Source organism: Meleagris gallopavo, chromosome 1 (assembly GCF_905368555.1).
Source record: "Meleagris gallopavo chromosome 1, MGAL_WU_HG_1.1, whole genome shotgun sequence".
NCBI lineage: Eukaryota > Metazoa > Chordata > Aves > Galliformes > Phasianidae > Meleagris > Meleagris gallopavo.
This window is the reverse complement of record NC_139404.1, coordinates 60,246,883-60,270,033: the sequence shown is the minus strand read 5'-3', so window position 1 is coordinate 60,270,033 and position 23,151 is coordinate 60,246,883. Positions and strand designations below refer to the sequence as shown.

Below are 23,151 nucleotides of genomic sequence, written 5' to 3'. Positions count from 1 at the left end.
AAGAGGAATACACATGCTTTAGGCTGCTAAATTCAAGCAGGACGCATTTAGAACAGTTGTTTCAGTGGTTCCCGAGGCTTGCCTGAATGGTTGGTTTAGGAGATGTTGCAAGAGCGTAGATGGAAGGGCTGGCTGCTCTCAAATGCAGGGAGCCCCATTGCTGCTCATCCAACCCCAGCACCAGCCATTTGTCACAGTCCATCCCAGCGCTGTCTGGAGAAGATAACCATTTTCTATCAATCTGGCAACTTGGACTGGTTCAGTACACCACCAGATAAGCAGGAGGTGCAACGTGACAGAGGGTTGGACCACACACTTAAGATTTTAAACCCTTCTGTGTTTTACAGGCAGTATTTTCCTTACTTCTTACATACTGACAGCTCTCCATTGACCAAATCATTGAGTTGTCACCTACACACACACACCATGATCTTTCCCGTGACCTACTAACCAGCTGCAGCCCACAACTGGCCTAGCAAACTGTACACTTCACCAAGACTCCTGATTTGAATGCATTTTTTTGCTGATACTTTCTTAATCACCAAGACCCCAAGAAATAAATTTTTTAAAAAAAAGATCTGCTGTAATAAGCCTGCATCTAACTTGTATTAGTAAGAAATGTATTTAGTCAGATGGGTGACGTTCTAGACAAGACCAGGCAAAGTTACTTTTATGATGCATACCTTAATAGCCTTCATGCAAAAGGCAGAGAATGTAGACTGTTTTCTGAAAAGGTTATCGCAGCTGAGAGTTAAGAATAAGCCTAAGCAAACCTTTAGTACCTGCTGACATCTAGCACCACTCTTTCAGAGAAACAGCACTATCTGGAAAGAAACACGGGACATCTCCAATTTTGAAACAAGACCAAGGACACTGATACAATCCAAAACGACTGCCCTATAACAAAGGAGAGAGAACAAAAATACACCCCTCCCCCCGCAATTTACTTACGATACTCAGAGTACTACTAGAACACTAAGAACCCAAACTGATACCTGTATGCATGCAAACCCTTAGAGATGTAGCCTAAACTCAAAACACATCTACAGTCTCTAGCTAGACCAAGGCACTCCCACAAGAAGTTATCTTGGTGCAGTTCGTTTTAACATCCTGGCATAAAAATTTTTGCTGGCATAAGTGCATTCCCTGCAGAGGTTTTTTGCTCATACAGTTGTGGTCTGCAGTCTAATCAACACAGCTACATTCGTATAAACATTAAGTCTGAAATGGCTTAAGACCATAAACATGCTCCATGCTAATTTTCAGGTAACCAGGAAGCATGTGGGGAGCAGATACGTTAGATGCGTTGCAAAGCAATGGAATTTACACTGACAAGGGGACGAGCAGCTGCACAGTCCTGTAATGTACCATGGCCACTGCTTGTATTGGCCCTAAGGGACTGAGGCTGGGCAGGCTTGCTCTGCAAACTCTTTCCAACCTGCCCCAACCTCTGTTTTACTTGGTTTAGCTGGGACAGCATCTTGCCTAATTGACTATGGCTTATTTATTTTACTTTTCTTCATCTTTGTGTGATAAAAACAACAACAACAACAGTTTTAAACAGATAGCAGTGACAAGTAGTTTTCCACAAGTAATGGAAAGTTATTTACAAGGATGTAGAGAAACACAGGACTGGTATGACAGCAGCGGCCTTGAGGACATACGAGACACAGTGCAGAGAAATACGGCACAGGACAGGGATGGAGCACTTGGGCCCCCAGAGACTCTGTGGCTGTAAACTACCCACTAAAGATCTGGTAAGGAAACAAGACAGATCTGGAGCTGAACAAAACAGGCTTCAGGAGCAATAAAGAAATGGAAACTGACATATAGAAAGGGCACCATGGATAGTAAATCTAGATACAACCTGGAGCTGTAGATCAAAGAAGAAAGAAGAAGGTGGAAAAGCTAGCAAACATACAGAAAAATATCCCTAAGTGGATCTTAGAGGTAGGGAGAAGAAACAGGTAACATCGCTATCATATTCCTCCCAACAGAGGATTCCAGATGTGGTGGTATCCCCTCCAGCAGCACAAAGCTGCTGATGTAAAGACTCAAAGCAACAGCAGAAGGGGTGAGTGGCACTGAAAGAAGGGCCAGAAATCAGAGTGTGAGAGCATTTTAATCGCGTTTCATAGTTGTTTTCCTGTAGGTATGTATTCTAAGTGCATTCTAAAGAGCTCCTTTTTCTTTAAGGCCTAAATCTAGACTAATGAATCTTGAGCTAGCCAGCTAAGATTTTTATTAAACTAATAACATACCATTGGCTTCACGTACACACACTATTTTCACACACAAACACACAGAGTACTTCCGCTTCACCCATAAACAAGAATGTACCAATGCGGGCGGAGGCTTCAATTTCTTCCCCCATTTTGCAATTCTGAAAGCATTATTAGTCTTTAAAGGACTACAGGAAAATTACAATAGAATAACAAAGTCTGAAACAGCCCCAGGTAAAGCAACCAAATAGGCCAACTGAACTTGTAACACTCTTTCCCTAGAGAGAAATCCTTGTTAGAGGATGACCCAGTCAAAGTTGTTTTGCAGCGAAGTGCCTTCCATGTATTTACATACATTCCTATGACAGCATCTAAATACAAAAAGCAGTCAGCTAAGCTGTCACTGCCTATTTTCAGAAAGCAATTCAGACATCACAGAAGACATCTGATTTCTTTAAGAAACCCTATGAAAAGGAAGGAAGCGTGGCCAAGTCGATAAGCATCCACACTCTTAGGAGTAAGAAGGGTAGGAATTTGGGTTGATTTCCTGGACACGGGCCCAGACAGGAGGAACACGAGCAGAGAGCAAGAACTGGGTCAAACTACTGAATAGTTATTTGTCCTAGTTTTTAAAATACTCACTGAAGGTACTCTTATCCTAGCCCAACTGTGTCTGCAAGGGATGTTAATACATGCAGAACTATTCAGATCAACTGCTTAGAAAAGAGGAAAAAATGCTTTATACTGACACAACACCTAAAAAAAAAAAAAAAAGAGATCACATTCCAGAACAAGCTTGTTATCATTCCATAACAGAAATAAGTTATTCAGCATGATTTTGATGCAGAGACTAACTACTGCATCCACAGCTGCGACTGAGAGGCAAAGCAGCTCTTCAGATTCATCTGCCACGTACAGTCAGCCAACGACCATCAGTACTGAGAGAACGCAGCCCGAGTTTCCCAGCAGAGACTCAGCGCTGCACAGAGACACCAAAGGCTCATCTGTATGCCTGGCTCATCTGACCAGCTGAAAGGCTCATCTGGATGTATGTGGAAATCCAGCCGAGATTTAGATAGGGGGTTAGGTGTAAAGAGAACGTGAATACTGCCGGATACGCTACTGCGAAAGGTACGAAACATTCTTACAGTATTGACAGCATTGACAGTAATGGCATGGATGCGTTCATATTACAGTGACAGAGGTGTGAATCCCCAAAAAATAACTGGTAAACCATGTGTGAATTTATTAACATTAAGAGAGAAGTAAAATCGTGGATGACAGCTGACCTGCCCAGAGATACACAGTCATGCTCTGACCTATGAAGAGAATCAACTGTAGCTAGGGAAACAACACTATGAAATGACACAAGCCTTGCCATGTATGAAATACAAAACCCGAAGTCTACTTTTATTGTGTGCTAGTCAATCAACAGTTATTCAAATCTTTTACATCACCTTTTGTACGTTCAGTAAATGATTTGCTCATGATTTTGCATTTAGTAGAGGATTTGCTTTACAGTAGTGAAGTTCTATTTTAAACCAGTATCGACTACTCAAAATCCCAGTAAGATTTCAATACAGCACAAGGTTTCTCAATCTTCACATCTGCGACAACAAAACACCACCCAAAACAATGACAACAAAAAAGCAGAGACACTCAGCATTTTCTGTTAGCCAAGCAAAGGTCACAGTTAGCAGATAGCAACCTCAAACACAGAAGAAAGCTGTATCTGATGCAGCAAACAGCCAACCTTACAAATCCTTGCTCTGAATCAGGATTCATAGGGAACAAGGGATAAATGCATTAAGGGGTGCTAAGCACTAGCTCTAGAAGTCCCTAAACAGCAGCGTTCCCCAAAGGCATCCAAGGAGCCAGTAGGCACTGCCCTAATGACAAGCTGAAATGACTCACCTCCTTCCAGAGACTCAAAACACTCCATTTGCCTCAATTTTGATTATTCAATGCAGATTAGACAGTCAGTTAACCAATTAGGATTTCCAGCTTGTTCAGTGAATAGTATGCAGGCTGTCACGCAACGCTTTGATGCCACAGATTTCTAATGCCTCTCAAACCGAGCAGTGGTTTAAGGCAGAAGAAAAATAAGAAATAAAACACCTCAACACCCTACCAAATATCTGACATGTCATTGCAATTTTCCTTCTGAAGTGGAGAAGAATGACTATAGTTCAAGTCACATCAACTTCATACTTTCATACACCTCAGCTATAGACTCCAATTTAGAAGCCATGCTTGCCATCTCATTTCAGAAAACATGAATTTCTTGTAAGCCTCAATCCTGAGAAACACAGCTTAGAACAGCAAAGCAAAAAGCTCTTGAACTTTCTTTGCGGAGTAACACACAGTAGTTAACCACTAAAATGCATATGCCCAAAAAAAACAAGACTAACACCCAGTATTCCTAGCCTCTGATTTCTTACTGCTGTCTGACAAACAGCTGTTACCGACCAATTTCTCACCTCAGCTTTGTCACCGGTTCTTGGGCTCTGCATTCAAGTTTAGGAAGTTACTGTCCGACATTCCAATAAGGAGGATGTGAAAGCAACATAATGGCTTTTTATCCACTTAAAACCAGATAATAAGTTTACGCAGAAAGGAAAAGATGCTTAGTTTGCATTACGGAGCAGCTATCAAACATTTACAGTTGTTAAGAAAACGCACGCGTTCCATTTAACTTAGAATTCTTTGATTTCCCCCCAAGAAAACAGCTTTGACTTAAATGAAACTGTGGCCAGCTGCCTCTGAATAAGTATAAAGGTGCATCAGCACAAGACCAGAAGAAGCGAGAATTTTTTCATCATCTCAGCTTAGGCACTCCCCATAAAATGCTCAGTGTAACCCCAGATATCACATTTTAGTCAAACTCCCAGCTAAACAAGTACTTTTTAAGACTGATTTATTACTGTCAAATACATTAACCCGCACGTTAATCTGCCTTCAGTCACAAAGACAGCCAGAGAGGAGTTTTATCAAACCACATACAATGCTGCTTTTGGTTCACCTGGCAGTTTGGAATTGGAGCTTCAGAGTGATCATCTATGACAAATATCGCAGCGTGAAAACAGCAAGGAATGCTTAAGACTTCTCCTGTGATTCATTGCCATTTTCTCTGCACTGTTTGATGGCATGTTGTTAGACCCTTAAAACCACTAAACGAAGTCTTGTGTTTATCTTAAGATCTTGTGTCACTGGAGTTGTAAAACACACAGCACTCAAAAGCCAGCTCCAAGCTGACATTCATTGCGCCCCAGTGGCGGGGAGAATGTTTCTGACTTCATACAGCCCCACTTCACCCATACTTCACATAGTACATAAAGCAGAAAAGTGAGCTCAAACATACTGCAGTATGTCCAGTAAGTGCTTTGTATATTCCCATACAAAGCTGAATACCCAACAGTTGTTTAAAGCTTCACAAAAAGCAGGATTGGTCCTCACTACAGACCACTTGCTTCCTACTACAGTCAACCCTCCAGACTACTTACCAGGTGACCTAAGACTGCCAGCAGAATCCAATCAGAAACTCAAAGGCAAAGAGAGGCTGAGGACAAGCAGCCTTAGCACACAACTCGCATGTCAGTGACCGGATGGCCCGACACAACACGCCCATGCAGCTCTATCATTACCTGTCACATCCCCTGAAGAGGCAGTCTCAAATGCAAGCAGCAGTCATGCATATCTCCTGCACCTTTCCTTTTTATGTCCACCTAGTAATTAACTTTAAGTGCCAGTAATTCCCAATTACTCCATCATTAGCATGACTAAATGCCATCCTATGGTAGGAATTACGCAGCTACGCTTTGGTCAACCCAAACACCACCATCACCTGTGACTTTGAATGTTGTAACAAATAATGTGCTTACAAATTGTTCATTTATAACAAAGACAACTTAAATTACCATCTAATTCTGGAGTCCCTTTGGCTTTAAATGAGAAAGTGTTCAGAATATCCTGTGACCTCAGAACAGTGCGTGTAAGGAGGGAGTAGCGAGTTTTAAAGCAGCTCCAATCCCCACATAAGACAGAGCCTCTCTGAAAGCACTTTAGTCCCACCCGAATCTTACTGCTGTGCTGCTAAAGGTACAGGAATGTGGAATTGTACCTCTTCAAGGATGACCACAGCCTGCACAAAACACTCATGTGAGTCTTGCAGGCACATGAGCCCTCAGGCACTTACATAATAATGAAGTATTGAAAGGGAGCCAAGACATTAGTTTTCAGAGGAAAACAGTCATGGGTTCTGTGATCACGCTTTGTTTCTCACAATGACTTTACTGTGATGTGTAACAAGGGGTTGCTTTGAACCGCTTAACTGGTACAGAAAAAGTCAGCTGGAGAGGGCTTGTATTGAAAAACGAGAAACTAATGTCCTCCTGCAAGCATCTTGTGCCACTTGTCCTACAGCATTTTAAGACTCCGCCGCTCAAAATCCAAAGTGGACCACAGTTGCTTACCATCACACAGAGCTGTACAGTTACATCAGCCCTGACCTTATCTAAGCTTGTTGGTTTTTGGTTTTTTTTTTTTTTTTTTTTAAGATTTGTTTTTCAGTATTGCCCCAGACAGTCTTATGTATCATCTCCTTTTCCCTACGCTGACCGCACGCTGGAGTCCTTCCAAATCAGTTGACATAACTGGCATTTTCAACAGCATCACGCGCTAGCTAGATATGTTGGACAGAAACCTTTTGCAACTGCTGTGAAACTTGCTCAGCCTCTCTTGCTCTCCATCAAGAATGAGCTTAACCTGAAATTGAGTTTGCCTTAATGCTGAGAAACAAGAAATATCCTACCTGTACATCTTGCACTAAGGAAGCAAGTCCAAGTTTGAGGAGAGTTTTACAGCTACAGGAGCTAAAACCAACAGACAACTCTATTTTGACAAGATGGCCCCACTTACTGAATCAACCATTAATTTCCAAAAATGGAAGGTTTAATTATTGATCTTCCTTGTTTACAGTCCTGGTTGATGTAAGAATGTCAAGAAAGCCATGAAAAATTACACTCTTCCTGGAGGATGTTCTGCAAAGAGAACCAAGCAAACAAACTACCCACCTCTTTCTGCCTTTCACAGGAGTGAAATGAGCAATTCATAACCCTCAAGTAGTCAGAGAGATTTAGCATTCCTCTTCCATACCAAAATATATTTGGAAATTGCCCCTTAGATACCTTACAAATCAAATCTAAGCTACCTAGCAACTTCCTTCGCTGCATTAGTGAAGCTGGAAAAAAAAAAAGAAAGGATTTTTAGAACACATTCTTTATTAAACTATTTTAATAATGCTGCAGAATGAGTTGCCAATTATTAAAAAGGTCACAGCAGGAAGTCAAAGAATATTTGCACTTAAGCAGAGACATTAAGGTTATCAGGACACAAGTGTTTTACAGCATTCTCCTCTTAGCTCAGACCACACGGGTCACAAAGCCACTAAGTAAAGCTTTGAGTGACTTCATGTTTTTCTCAACTTTCAGCACATCCACCTCAAAAAATAATCCTTTTTGTTCTCTGCTGAAAGTATTGCAGGCAGAAAGCCAATGGTTGGCACTCTGTCACATAGCTACTTTAACAATAATTATTAATAGGCCCTTCTTTATATTTCTGGTCATATTCCATTAAAAAAAAAAAACTGCCTGGGAGATTAAAACTAAGAACAGGGGAATATTGCTGTTATCAACCTTGCAATGCTATAATGCTGTTCTAGGAAAAGGAGGCATAAACAATCAAACTAAAGCAAATAAAGCCACCACCTGCAAAGCACGTGGTTTGTTGCAGGTTTAAAAGAGGTTTATCACGAGCCATAAAGTCAGGCAGCACCAGGTTCCACCAGCACCAACTTACCATCTCAGCACTAGAACCTGACTATGCAGTGCACGCCCACAAATTCCACCAGCTTGAGGACAGCAAGGCTTAAAGCATCCTCCAGTTCACTCCAGGCAAAAGCAACCCTAAATCACACAGAGAAGCCCACCAGAAAACGCAGTGGGGGGAATTCTTCATTACAAAAGCCTGCCCAAACTGTCAGCTGAGAGAAGCTGAAGTACATACTCAGCAGTGCTTCAGGTCAGGTCCAACAAGCTATCCACTCTCTCGTTCCAAAAGCTAAAATAACTTTCCCTGAAGGTAAAGGCTTGCCAATACTCTCAAGACTGATAACCGGTCCTGGCTACTCTTTGCACTGCATGGGTCTTTCAAACAGCTCCCACTGCATACTAGGAGACACATCTAAGAGTTTCTAGTGCAGGCAGGAATTTTATCCTTCAGATTAAATCTTCTTGAAGCCAGAGGTGTCATTCGCTCTCAGAAGACAACTTCTACTGCCTGTGTTTAGTTATGCCATTTTCATCACAAGTTCTCCATTTCACAGAGACTCAGGAGCCACGCACAGACATGCTGGCTTGGTGCCCTTATTACGCCAGCAGGTCCCAGGACACATCACCCACCGAGTGGTTTGTACAAGAAATCAGACTGCAGAACTACACGAAGAAAAAAGTTTCGTGCATCAAGAATGTCTGTGGCACGTTCTCTCCTAGGAACAGACCGTTTACTCAAATATCCATAAACATTCCATTTCCTAAATCACACAACAACATTTTGAGGAGATAAGCCTTGTCAAGCAGCAAGCTCATGCACAAGTAAGGAGCTAAACAGCAGCCTCACCAGAATGCTGTCATTACAACACAGAGAAGCCCACAAAGGACTCTCACCAGCAAAACCACCCAGGAGAACTGCTTAGCATACCCACTGATCCCCCCAGCTAAACCTATGGCATATAAGCTGTCATCCTCTAGACCTAAACAGGGCAGCACAACTGACCTTGGCTTTAAACAAGGTACAGCAGTCTCTGCAATCCTCTGATTAAGTGGGACCAAAAAAATTGAGGAAAATTATGTTTATTTTGGTTGAGACAGAAGAAAATGAGGTGAAAAGGTATGAAAAACAGCTTTCATGGACCTATAAATCAATGGGAACATGCCTTTAAATAAGCAGATGACCAGAACTGCATTAAAAAAAAAAATAAAGAACAGTTCACATTGTTATACAATTCAAAGAGAGTGGTGAGGTGCTGGAACCAGGCTGCCCTGAGAGGCTGTGGAAGCCCCATCCCTGGGCATCCAGGTTGGATGGGGCCCTGGGCAGCCTGGTCTAGTATTAAATGGGGAGATTGGTGGCCCTGCCTGTGGCAGGGGGGTTGGAACTACACTACTAACTCGATGATCCTTGGGGTCCCTTCCAATCCTAGCCATTTTATGATTCCATGAATTCATGTTATGTTGTCTGTGTGCTATCTTGTAGCACCATGACATCTGCAGCTACTGTAAGCTGAATTTTCTGCACTATCTGAAGACAAAAAGTAACAATTTTGAAATAACATACTGCCAGAAAGAAAATAAGGCAGAGCAAAAAAGGACTCATTCTTTCCCACAGAAGATCCCCAAAGAAGTTTGTAATGCAGTGTTCTGTTGGCAACACTCATTTTAAGTACTTCAGAACGGACTTCCAATCTATCCTACAAGTAAATTGTCTGTTCTCATTTGCTGTTATCCAAAGGCATCTCGGAGCCAATGACTACAACACTGCCTATTCCAACACTGCCTTCCCATAAATAGCGCCTATTTTCTGTTCTCACAAGAGCATAATTAGCCCTGTTCAGAGCAACAGCAGCTGGCACACCCCAGCAGCAGACTCCATTGCACTTTCACAGCTGCTGAAAACTAGCTGAACCACACTGTCAGTTTTGCTACAGCCCGACTGCAACAGCAGTAGTAAAAGCTGTGGCACATCCCTTCCGGAGAGGCCAGCTGCTTACTGCCACCCCAACAGCCATGCTGTGAGCTGCTGAGTAGCTGCTGCATTCATCACGCCCTGAAAGTAAGGCTTGATGTTTGTCTTCCAACTGGACTAAGACAAATATTTTATTTTTGCATCACACCATTGAGAAGAACTTTCCAGAAAACGTGTACTCACCGAGCAGCCCAGGTTTACAGTAACCTAATGATAAAAGCCTGAGTCTTACTGAGATGTGGTCAGATGGAAGGCAAGAGGCCATTCTTCTCAAAGCTCTGCAACAGGAGCTATGTGGAAATAACTTCTGCTTCTTAGTAATTTACATCCTGATCTGTAACATTTTACTTCAAAAATAAAGCATTCTGGTGGTTGGAAACGTACTCACATAAACAAGCTAAACATGTTTTCAGAAACCTTTTCTCTGAAGAAGCAAAACCAGTGCAAAGTTCATTGGCACTGGTTTTATATACTCTTATAAATATTCTTATTTTTTAAGAAAGGATGCATTGGTTGAACTTGCCTTGACAAACCTATTACTTCAAAAAGCAAAGACAGATGGTCACTACACTGGGTACAACCAGCCGAAATAGAACGTCTTGCAGGAAGAACTTAGAGCTTTATTAGAATATGGTACAACTCGGAGGAGCAGCAGCCTTCCCCTTAAACACTGTCCCAGGTACATTTCTGCCATCACTACCAAGATCTTGTGCAAGAACATCTTTTCAAATCTACCCACACTGTCTGCCAGAAAATTCACTGAATGACTCAGACAGACTTTCAGATCATAAATACTCAGATTTGCTATTTCCATTTCAGAACTACTTCTATTTAAGCATTTGAATCGCTGATGGCATAACAGCAAAACAATCCAACAACTGCTTGAAGTTTCCTAATCAAGATTTTCCTCATGTACAGACACTAATGAAAGCAAGCCTTGTTTCTCCAGCACAGCGTCTTGAACAATACAGTTACACAACCAGAAACCTGCAAAACTCACACTTTAACAGCCTAGCATTGAGAATCTTTACACAGAAAAGCTTGACACCGCTCCTTGGATACTCAACAGAAAGCAAAAGACACTAACAGAGATCCAAGCATTATAATCACTGGCATTACACGCCCTGCCAGTTCCCATTAATTTTCCTTCATGACAAATCAACACAAACTCTTGCCTCGAGCAAGTGCAAGGTTTTCCAAAGCCCAACTTTTCCACCCTATATCCAGGAGTGGGGCTCAGGTCTGAGTCTTACCCACAGCTGCCCCAAACACAGCTCTTGGGCAAACTCACAAGAGGGCCACCGGTTCAGCAGCACTGATACTACTCCAGCAACGTGTCACAGATTGCAGCGGTGGAGCAGAGTCCTGGCTCAGCTGAAGGCCTGATGCAGTTTAAGCTTCTACACCCATCCCATTTTACAGCATGATTTTGATAAACCAGACAAAGTTGGGTTGCAGCTTTTAGTTCTGCCACTGCCCATTCTGGTTCAGCACTAGCAACTCTTCTCCAGGATCTTCGTGATGAAGCTGCCAACAGCCTTACCAAGAGGTTTAATTTAAAAATATTTAGCAGTCAGCTCAGAGCAGGGAGTCATTGCTATGTTTTAAGCAGCTAACTTTACACGTCCAACACAACAGCAAGCTTCCTGCAAACTGCCCACTAACACACAGTGTTCACACAGGATGAAGTGTCAGAGGACAGCTGAAAATGACACACTATATGTTCTCTCCATGAAGTGAGAGCAACAGCATAAAATAGTTGTAACCGGAACTGTCTGGTACCCCTACAGGAAGGGAAAAACCTAAAACATGACCACTTCCCCTTCTGCAGAGGGGAAAACAATTCAGAACTAAAGATAGAAAAAGAGAGCAGGCAGTGTTTTATGACTGGCTGCACCCATAGCTCCATGACACTCATCAGTCTGTCAGTCATTTTAGAAATAGCCTCATTAAGCAGGAGCTCCAAAAGGGCTGTGCAGGGGACTCTGCAGTGATTCTGGGACAGATCAACGAAGAAAAAAGTCAAAGTATAACCTGGAATTCAGCGCTCTCAGACACCAACTGCAACCAGGCATTGAAAACAGAGCTTAAGTTACACTCTGGGACCTCGCCAGCTCGTGTCCAGCACAGTCTGTCCAGAGGACACAGTTGACATTAAGGTCCATGTTAAGGAATACGCAGAGTTTGCAATAGGACAGCTCAAGCACCTGAAGAATTTAGCACGGGACTAAGACTCAGAAGGATCTTTAACTAAGGAATAACATCTACAGCTTTTCCACCATGACAGTTGCTTGTTTACCTGTCTATATACGCAGAGTGACAAGGCCCTAGCACCAAAGAAGTTCCAATTTCACTTAAGTGTTCTCTCACACATACGCTAACCCACAATAGCCACTAAACCAACTGACTTATGAGGTTAAAGCAGATCAAAAAAACCCCACAGGCTGCTTGAGGAGCTCCCTAGGAGCAGCAGCAGCTGTCACCGGGCTTTGGCCTCCAGCTGATTACCATCTTTCTTATCATCCCCAGTGCACAGGAGACGAGCGCCTGATTACCCCTCAGAGGAAAACAACTCGTAAAAAAAGTTAATGAAATCAACTCTCATTCGGGAATACGAGGATTGCGGCCGCGCTGCCGCCCAATTCCTGCGTTCCTTATTGCTGAGAGCCGCGGTGTTTATATCGATACACACACACACACACCGTGCGGGCAGGGCAGGGCTCCCACGCACCGCGTTATGTTTTGCTCCGCTCCTCCCGAGGACCCCAGGGCCCGCAGCCACCTCCCCGCCCCGACCAGCAACAAGTGCCCTAGCAGAACTCATGACGCGTTCCCCCACTCCCGACCCACCGGCTGCCGCGGGCCTACTCCCTCAGCCCCTCCGAGCGCCGCACCGCAGCGCCCCGACCGCCGACCCGGCGCCCCCCGCCGCAGGCCCGCTCACCCACCCCGCGTCCTACTCGGCCCCGCGGCGGGACGCTCCGAAGCCCCGCGGCCCCGCTGCTCACCTGGCAACGCGCGCCCTGGCAACGGCCGGCGCCCGCCCTGGCGCCCCGCGAGGTGCCGCCGCCGCCGCCCCGCGCCGCCCCACTCCTGCCGCAATCGCTACCGCCTCCCGGTCCTAGCGCGTCATCATCGCACGAGGCCGCCGCCGCCAATCAGCGCCTCCCCCCCGCGCCTGCGCGCCGCGCACCGGAAGGAAGGACGGCCCTCTCGCCCCGATGCTTCTTGGGGGATGCAGGCAGCCCCTATCGGGGAAGGGAGGGGTGAGGGCGCCCCCCCGCCGCCGGGAGCCGGCTCTGATTGGCGGTGACGTTTCGGCGGGCTTTTGTTCTCCGCCGGCGCTGTTACCATGGCACGGGCGGTTGGTGGCGGTTGGGGCTGATGGCACCCAGGAAGGGCTGTGCCTGGCGGCGCGTCCTGCCTGCCCGCCCACCCTCAGCCACGGGTAGCGGGAGTTGTCCTGTGGCGCTGCTTCCTACGGGCTTTGTGCGGGCGGTAGTGTCGCCCTTGGCCTCTTAATAGAAGTAAAATCATCTCTGTCAATCCGTGTTTGAAACACTGGCCCCGGATACCTACCACCATAAGATAAATATTCCCCAAAACCTTGCTTACGAAAATACGAATCCCTGTTGTCTCCGTTAAAGTATGTTCCGTCTCACACATTTATTAACATCTTCAGGGTTTTGAAGGGAGAAGCATCGTTGCCACCCATCAAAACGGCCCTACTGCCCGTGTTTACAGTTTCATCAATCAAAATGCATTCTGACAGCACAGCAGAGAGGAGCAGCTGCAGTGCCCCGCTGCCGGCTCCACCCTGCTTGGCAGATGAAGCATTTCCTGCCCTGTGTTTCAGTATTTCATCTGTAAAATGGCGCTAATGAATTTGAGATACTTTTGAGCTCCACTGGCAAAAAATGTGTGGTAAAACGACATGTCATTTTCATCTGTCATTTCCTGTGACTGTAACTTAATGCCGACTCAGCCAATGGAGAGGGAAACTGAGATGGGAGCACTGTTTCATTAAATATTAAATAAACGGGATTAAAGTGGTTTATTCTGGTTCAAGAGCCTTTAAAACAAAACAAAAACAAAACCAAAAAAAAAAAAAAAAAAGCAAAGCTGTGCTCTGCCATACTGAGCAAACAACTCATTTGGAAGGACACATTAAAAAAAAACAAACCTGAGTTATTACTTCTTGGGCATTTTTAGGTAATTCCTGGACTTCAGAGCATTAATATACCATATTCATTGCCTTCATTCCTTCTCTGAATGTTTTTGTTCTAACCACAGTCCTGCACTTTGTGAAAGTAGGCAGCTCATTAGTTAACTCTCTTATTGTTCCTGAGCAAGAGAGCAAATTTGCTTGTGGTAAATGAAACTCAGAATAATGATGGTGAATTGCAAAGCGGCTGCCACTCTAAAGCCCTCAGCTGATAGGGGGCTGGCTGAACACTGATGCTGGCTGTGAGTAAAACTGGGCTACAGTCAGTTCCAGCACAGTGCTTGTGACATTCAGTGTGACACTGGCTGTACTCCACATCTGTTTGGTTTGGTTTTGTTGTTGTTGTTTTCCTTGAAAGGCATCATTGTAATGTGTCCGTGCATGGTAATGCCTCATCCTGCTCATCCTGCACTGGTCACGATGCTCCGGCAATCATGCAAAAGACTGACACAACTACATGGCACTCTAGGGACAGTCAAAAGACAAATCATGATTCAGAATAAAACTACCCTAGGGTAAGGAAGAGCCTGTACATTTTTCTTACAGGATATGCCTTATTTCAGCAAGCAAGTAAACTGCTTTATCCCCACTGGCGAAAACAGCTGCTGTCTTCTGTGCTTCCCAGGCTGGCTGCAACCCTGTGACACCAGCGCTATGCAGCGCTAATGGAGACAGGGCCTGGGGGCAGGGGATTGGCGTTACTATTTCCCTGGCCCCCAGTGAACCTTTGCCTGCTCATTCTGTTTGCATTTCCTTACAACAATCTTCCCTATCCCATGCTCATCTCATGCTCTGGCAGCATGCCGAGGGGTGGTGCTCACTGCAGCAGCCAGCATGATGGCTGATGGCAGTGCCATGGGGTCATCAAACCTGGCTCCCTCTGGACATACAGTGTGGAGAGGTAACTGTGGCATTCAGGTGGCCAACCTGATTGTCATGTTTCTCTCTCCTGGGCAATGTGGTCCCTGAGTCACTGCCAAGCCATCGCACGGGCAGCCTGCTGTTTGAACATGACCCAGGTCCAGCCTGCCAGTCTCAACCCCAGTGGGAAGAATAAATACAAAGAACATAGAGGCAGAAATTAATGAGCTCTGCCCAAACTGTAAACTCCCTCAGTGCAGAAGACACAAGGAGAGAAGCAAGAGTGGCAGAGCAGTGAGGATAAAAGACGGTGGCAGAAGTGATATCTTCCTGTAAAGATAGAACAGCCATAACTATTAATGGGATTCCACAAGAAAATTGTATGATGTCTTAGAAGCTTCCCAGTGCCTTCCTGGCCGCTACTGAGAGCTCCCAACACATACCATCTATTGGTAAGGAAAAATCAAAACGAGGCTCTCTCTTAAGTGTAAAGAACAAATCGCTTTAAAAGGTAAGCCTAGCTTTGGTGTTCTCCTAAAATAGTATGAAATAATAGAAGTAAAGAAAATAACATTTTAGTAAAATCTCTTTCTATATGTGCTATGCAGATGCATTGCCATGGGTGTGCCAGCAGGCAGCCCTGTTCTCTGCCAGTGCACACAACAGAACTGGCACCACTACACCTGGAGGACTTGTATAAACCTTCATGCCTATGGTGCCCAGCAGATGCACAGTCCTGCCTCACTGGTCGTAAGGTCCTGGTCTGAGTGACTCTAAAACTGCACCTGTGAGGAACTTGTCTCCCATCACATTGCATCACATCAAAAGAGAGCTGCGGGCACCCTCTTGCGCTCCTCCGAGCTGAGGCAACGCTCAGAGATCAGTGCTTAAGCAGGGTGTATTTCTTCCAGGAGCGGTTGTGGTGGAGAGGCATGGCTGCAGAGTGTTACATCTGTTCATGCGGAAATGGAAAGAATGTTATGGCTTTCCCACTTACAAGGAAATGCTGGCTCTTTATAGAGCACAGGTGGCAAAGTCCAAATTAACAAATAGACAGAAAGCATTACGATGGCAAACAAATGAAATAAAACCAAGTAATTTTCTTGGCACATGTCCCCTATACACTCCGGCCACTTTTCCAGGCTTTTACACGATATCTAGTGGTTAAATACACTGATAGTTTTCTCTGGAAAAGGGAGAAGGACTTCTTTTATCACAAAGTGAGAATCCATGAAGCCTTTCTCCATGTGACTCACTGTGAAGGCATGCAAATTCTGGCTACTCACAGTTAAATTTTCCAGAGTGCACTCACTCAAGTGAAGACCGAGCCCTACTTCTGCTAGCTCTAATAAACCCCTGCCTTGGTTTCCACTTCATGGCTGCTCACCTGTGTCAGGAAGAAATAAAGAAACTGCTTTTCTCCCAGCTCAAAGAGGCAGAGCTCCTGAACCTACTGTTTGTTCCCCTGTTCTTTCTTTGAGGAAATGCTATGAGTAGGTCATGACCTTTTGTATCCTAATGCAAAAAATAGATTTCAACTGTCATTTAAACAGAGCAAAGAAAGAAGAGGGAATGGTAACCCTGCAGGAGAGGTCTGACAATGGCTAATTTGACAGGAAGGCATGAGCATGCTGTGATCATTGTATTATACAGTGGGTTTTTATCACTGTTATTCTGGGATTTACAACGGCTGATCATGATTTTTTTGTCCCTTCTGGTATGTGTCCTGTTTGCCACAGAGATCTGTTTTGCTTATCTTGAGGCCAGTTATATTTAGACTTCAGAGCTGGCATGCTCATGACATGGCCTAGTCCCAAAGCCACCAGCTATCTGCACTGGAACTGGAGCTGAGACAGACTGCATGCTTGATGATCTGTGCATCCATCAGTCCTTTTGTGTGGGATATAAGTGCCTATGCCACCCAGGCAAGGAGTCGGGGCATGGCTAGGATGCATTTGTGGACCAAAGTTCATACACATCTGGGACCCATAGTTTAGATGTAGCCAAAGTCTAACTTTGAGGAGAAGGGTTCCCTTTGATGGGAGCAATATTTTAATAACACCTGCCCACTGTCTGCTGCACAAGAGGTCTTTCAGAGCATGCCATCCAGTGAACTTTATTTCATAAAGTTTCTTCTAGAAACTACTTCATCTGACTGTAGTTAATGTAGTTAAACAAAAGCTAAATGAAAATGAATGCCCATATAAGCAGCTGGTTCTGGACAACCTTGTGACAGATACTTGAGAAATGCCCTTTAGTTGCTGGAAGGTATTTCTCCTTGAGATGCTTTGCGTATGTGTCAGCTGATGAAAATCCTGCCTGTATTTCTGTAGCCACAGGTGATTAGGAATTGCTCCAACGGTGTAATTCAAACCTACCAGGTTTCTCCCAGGACAGGTCAAGTGAGCCGAGAGAGACCTTTGCATGTTTGATTGTATATGACTGAACAAGATCTGCTTCATTTGTGCATTATCAGGGCTATAAAAATTGGGTCTGTGTAGACAGCATAAGGTAAACTTAAACTACAAGTCAGGTTCCACGTTGCTGTTTCCTGAATTGCGAAAGGCAGCAGTCTCTCAGTTACACTGAGCTCTGGGTAGGCACAAACCTCTTGGAGACAAAGAATAGGAACCTCCAAACAGTGCCAGCAGCTGAGACTCCAGTGGTGTTAAAAGGTTTGTTAAAATTTTCCCACAACCCTGCCATTACCTTTTTTATTGTAATTACTATCAAATTAAAATTTCAGTTTGCTCTGGTGTCAGCTGTTGCTTAGCTTACTTTGCAGCAGAGTGTACTAAAGCCTCATTCATTCACTTTATAACTTATATATTACCAACCAGTTGGAAAATGATGACAGATTAGCATCCTGTTCTGCTCCGTTTAGGAGCTGATGTTCACTGACTTGCAATAACCGCGTGTTTGCATAGTGCCTTTAACTCCAAAATATTTTAGTTTTACATGACTTACGGGTGGTCATTTCTATCAGCCTTGAAGTGCAGCGACTTCAGGGTTGGAATGTGGCAGTCAGTTACCAGCACACGCTATAAAACAGTACATTGTGTGAATATCTTATCCATACGAAACTGCAAACAGAATTTAAGCAGGCAGGTATTTGATTCAGAAACCAGGCTGCTACTCCTAAGCCTTACTCTTACTACAAGATATTCAGTGGCCACAAAAACAAGTTCTGTGTTTCACCTCTGTTTTGTAGAACCGCCTTTCCTCTTCAAGGCTCCTGCTGTGCCTCCAAACCACCACTATGCATCAGAAAAAAGAGGTATTCTGTTTTTTGTTTTATATAGGAGACTGGAGATTACAATGCAAAGAAATGAAGTAACTTGAAGACAACAAAACAGGTCATTGGCAAAGCCCAGAATGAAGCTTAGCTCCCCTTCCCCACATGCCTCTACAACTTTGTGTACCTAACAAGACACAGCTTCAAACCCATCATTTTTGAACTTTCACAGTAAAGAAGCAGTTCTGCTCGTTTACTGTTTTTCTTTGGCTTTGCATCAAACTGAACTTGCCGTGCTCTGATTTATTTTATACTTACTGCCACCCTGAGGGGGTTGGTTATCCAATGCGTGGGCGCCACAGAAATTAAGTTTAAGCTAGCGTGCACATTTTTGGATACAAAACTATCAGAAAGATGAGAAGATTGAAACCTAGGTCTTGTAAAAAAAAAAAAAAAAAAAGGTGGGGGGAGTTCGAGAGAATAGTCACTTCACTCCTATCTCTCTACGGTCCCAGTCCAGTCCAGTAGGAAGTACTGGCTCCAAGCAGGCTGTCCAGAGTTCTGGGAGAAATAGCCAAAATCACTGTTTTTCCATCCAGATAAAATTTGGGGTGGACAAAGGACATACCCAGGGACACCCAGATGAATAGCAGTCCCTAACAATGGCAACTTTTCCACTCCCAAAGTTGTTTACACCCACAAAATTAACTGTGGTGCCAAATGGCAAGGAGAGTTGGGACTCCCTTAACTGTGTGGTCTTTATTGGGGAGGCCAAGTGAAATCATTTGGAATTATTAGACACATTAACAATGCCTGAGGGTGCCGTATACAAATTGCTGACACCTTCAAGGACTGATGCAATGAGGATGGACAAGAACATGAAGCGAGGATGGTGGGAGGAAAGGTCTTTTTAGATGTATCCAAGGTAGAATAAGTTTTATTACTGGACTAGAAACGTATAGTATCCCAGGAGTGAATAGCTCACACATTTGATCTGATCTTGGGCTCAGTCCAGCTCCCACTGAAGTTTAATGGGAGTTGGATCAGGCCATTGCACTCACATTTTTTCCATGCATGGAAAACTATTTCCGTTACTTTGAATTACAATACCACTGGCTTTGGATTTTATATAATAAAATAAATCTAGGCCACTGTTTATATTCCAAGAAACTGCATTCTGGGATGCCAGCAAATATATTGCCTGTTGGAGTAAAAAAAATAGAATTAAAAACTGGACACATTGGTTTAAAAAAACAACGACTCCTAATTATTAAACATAATTTTTCTTCCTTCTGCTTTTCTGGAGTCCTCAAATATTTGAAATATGAAAGGTACATATAAATTCTTCTCTGGTGGTTGAAATGGTGGAATCTGTAAAAGTGCAATATTTTATAAGAAACAGAGGTTTAATAATAATAAAAAAAACAATCTTCACGACTGCCTCTTTGCTTATTGGCATATTTTGTGCATTTTTTAAATTTACAGTTAGAAACCACCTTGGAATGCCAGTAAGAAAGAGGATGTACATTAGCAAAGCCTTGTATTTTTGGGATTGGCCTCTCCTAATTGTTCTCTGACTGCAGATGAACTCTGCAGATGCCAGGAGGCACAGGAAACGTCTTGTGCTAGAAACAGCAATTGTTCCCTGCTTTATGAATTGGACTCCAAAGCGGTAAGACTGAGTAACGGGCATCAGTGATGGCTTCTGCCCTGGTACAATTTTATTATACTCTTATATACCAATAAAAAGTGCACAAAAGCATTGGAATGGAGAACTTATGCCCATGTTCTGGGAGCAAACTTACCTGCAGGTATTTTATGCTGGGGAAGAGCAAGGCCCCTGGACTCTGAAATACAAAGCAGCAAAATAAAGAGCCCCAAAAAAGAATAAAACAAAACCACACATATACAAAAGCAACAGAGGGATAGAGATTTCATTGAGGGGTGTTTAATATTAAAGAGAAACTATACATCTGGGACGGTGGTGAGGAGGATTCAACAGAGCCGAACAAGGTGACCACCTGCACCCACTCCAAAGAGAAAAGATGGCAGCGACATCAGGAGTGCTTATGCAGTCGTGTGCACAAAATTTCTATCAGAATATGAAATATATCTCCTTTGCAAACGTCTCTGGCATTGGCAACTTCTCTTCTACAATGACAAGTTTCAGCATGGGATTAAAAGGAGTTCTCTCTCTTGTACGCTGACATGTAGACTGAGCTGGACAGCCTTCCCCTGTGTCCTGGCAGCGTGGAGGAGCAAGGTGCTGGCTTCACTTGGACTTCCAGCCACAGGTCTCACTTTTTCTCTTCACAGCAGCATGCAGAACTTCCACTGCCATGCTGTGGGCTTTGCAGCATCCAGTAATGCTTTACACGACTGTGGAGTTTAAGCTGTGTTCTTGTGCATGAGCCTTGGACAACTTTCCCTTTCACATGACAAACCCCTTTAGAGAGATCAAGAATTGGCTCCAAAATCCCCACTGGGTTTAGTGGGGTGGCAGGAGTTGACACTTTCAACAACCAGGACTCTGCCACGCCTGGCTGTAATTTCAGATGTCCAGGAACAATGCAAAACGCAGAGATGCAATGCTGAGATAGCAGGGAGCTCCCACCCTTCTCCTTGCTGCCAATTTGGTTTCTGTCGTGAAATGCTGTGTGTGTGGTGTGGGGGGGGGTGTGTGTGTGCAAGGGATTCACTCTGTCAGCACCTCTGTGGCCTCTTCGTCCTGCCAGGATCCTCCGAGGGGAGATGCACACACAAACTCCCCGGCAGAAGGGGTGGGATGGCAAAGCAGCCGGCTTGACGGGGGAAATCTCAAAACCAAAATGTCTCTTAAATAAGCTTCTTTAATTATTATCATCATCTGTTTATTTATACAAATATAAAATATATTTATATAGATTTATATAATATAGATTTGTTGCTTTGGTGGCTCTTTTCATTTACAGACGTACTGGTCAACGATCTCTGTGCACTTTTTACACTTGACGTAACAGCACCAATGGAACTTGCAGTGGCAACGCTCCACCTGAACGCTCTTGAATTGGTCGTAGCCCCGTCCGCAGCACATCAGCTCGCACCCATCCATGCCCTCTGAGGTCTTGTTGCACAGGCGGCCCTGCGTGCCCAGCGAGCCGGTGGTCTCATTACGCAGGCAATAGTCCGGGCTGGGGTCGACGTAGACCAGGTCCTCCTGCGTGGGCATGTTGAAGCGGTTGTTCACAAGCTCCAGCTTGCCTTTGCGACTGATCCGCATGGCGGCCGCGCTGTCGTACTTCTCCTTCAACAGGTCGCCCACCTTGCGGAAGTCTGCCAGCTGCAGCCAGCATGTCTTGAGGCTGCAGGAGCCCGACACGCCGTGGCACTTGCAGGCCACATCCGCCAGCTTGTACACGGCCTGTGGGAAAAGGAGCATGGTCAGCAACGAAGCATTCTCACCAACCCAGCAGCTGGCATTTGATACAGTGGATCCACAATCATATTTTCGTAACAGCTTTGATTATATCCCTCTTTTCTGCTGTTTCATCCTTCAGAATAGATAAAAATCTCTTCTTCCAGCTACAATCCGGTTCCCTAAACATTTCTGGTCACACTGCTAACCATGGCTTCCCTCACCCCACCTTCTTTTCCTCCGGCAGACTGCTGACTTGAGGGCATGGTCAGGAACAAAAAAGACCATAGGGAAGAGCCCTATCCTTGTGCTTCTGGAAATTCCCCATGCCCCATGGACCACCCTACTGCATATTTTTCCCTTCACAGTTGATACAAGGGAACACCTGGAAACCTGTTCATTTCCTGCCAACTAAAACAGGAACTGATGCTATCGCTCTAGGAATAGATCTGCGTCCTTTTGGAATAAATCTACGAACCCATGCCTTTCCCTTCTTTCTCTGCTGAGGATCTCGTTCTCTGCGGTCTCCAGAGGGATCCTTGTTTTTCAGAGAACAAGGAGCAGAGGTGGTAGCCACGGTGCGGAACTGACAGAGCCCTCCACATCTCTTCGATGCATTACCAGTCTCCCAAGAACAGCAAGCCCGAGCTGCAAATTTGCGCCATCTCGTGTTCATATACTCCACTGCACTAAAATCACTGGTGCAAAGTAGAAGGACATATGTTTCAAAAAGCAAACACGCTTTTTGGTATTGTCTTCTCTGAGGTACTTTAAGTTCCATCTTCAAAAGTCTAAGAGATGCTCAAGATGCATCACGTCCCTGAAAATGCAGCACCTTGTACTGCAAGGAAGGACACCAGAATTAACAAATGGTCTTGAGAATTTATGCCAATGAGTGTAAAACCCTCAGTAGAGCAAGTATGTGATGTAAAGGAAAACAGCCTTCACTCTCCTTCTCCCTGCACTAGCTGGGAGGAGAGAGAGAAATTTAAAAACATTTTAGAATAACACAGCTCAAAACCAATGAAAAAAAAAAAAAAACCCTCATGTGCAGGTCAGTTTTGTTCTTTCCATTAATTTCAGATGCAGGTACCAAACTGCTGGCTATGTGAGACCCTGTCAGCGCTAACAGGAACTCGGAGTTTACAAAGTAAAGAGCTGGCATCCGCATTCAGTCAGAGCTACCAAGTGTTCAGCATTTGACTTCCAGAGCTCTTTACGCTTTACATACGAGGCTGACATCTGCTCTCTCCTGGCCACCTTGCCTCTTGCACATTTGCAGGGCATTGCCTCTGCCAAATCCCACATGCCAAACAGCTATTTGGCATTGGCTGCAGAATTACCACCAGCTGCAACTGGGGTGGGGAGATCAAGGAATGAGAGAAAAAATAGGATGTTTTGAAGAAGTTGGCGA

The 23,151-nt window shown here is 44.4% G+C and overlaps 2 protein-coding genes across 4 annotated transcripts in view; both read right to left on the bottom strand.

The window, feature by feature from the left end:
* Positions 1-13,193, bottom strand: part of ADIPOR2 (adiponectin receptor 2) — a 42,806-nt gene extending 29,613 nt beyond the window's left edge. Inside the window, exon 1 of one of the 2 annotated variants that reach the window (XM_085230020.1) lies at positions 13,031-13,193. The gene's annotated coding sequence lies outside the window, so the exon portion shown is untranslated. Of the gene's footprint in view, positions 1-12,970; positions 12,989-13,030 lie in introns of those variants that run through there. The other variant, XM_085230030.1, reaches the window with a different exon arrangement.
* A 7,082-nt stretch (positions 13,194-20,275) lies between these two features.
* WNT5B (Wnt family member 5B) overlaps positions 20,276-23,151 on the bottom strand; it is a 65,135-nt gene continuing 62,259 nt past the window's right edge. For both annotated transcript variants that reach the window (XM_085230012.1, XM_085230002.1), the window contains exon 5: positions 20,276-21,743. In XM_085230012.1, the coding sequence (XP_085086138.1) occupies positions 21,285-21,743 (459 nt within the window). In that variant the 3' untranslated portion in view covers positions 20,276-21,284. The remainder of the gene's footprint in view (positions 21,744-23,151) is intronic.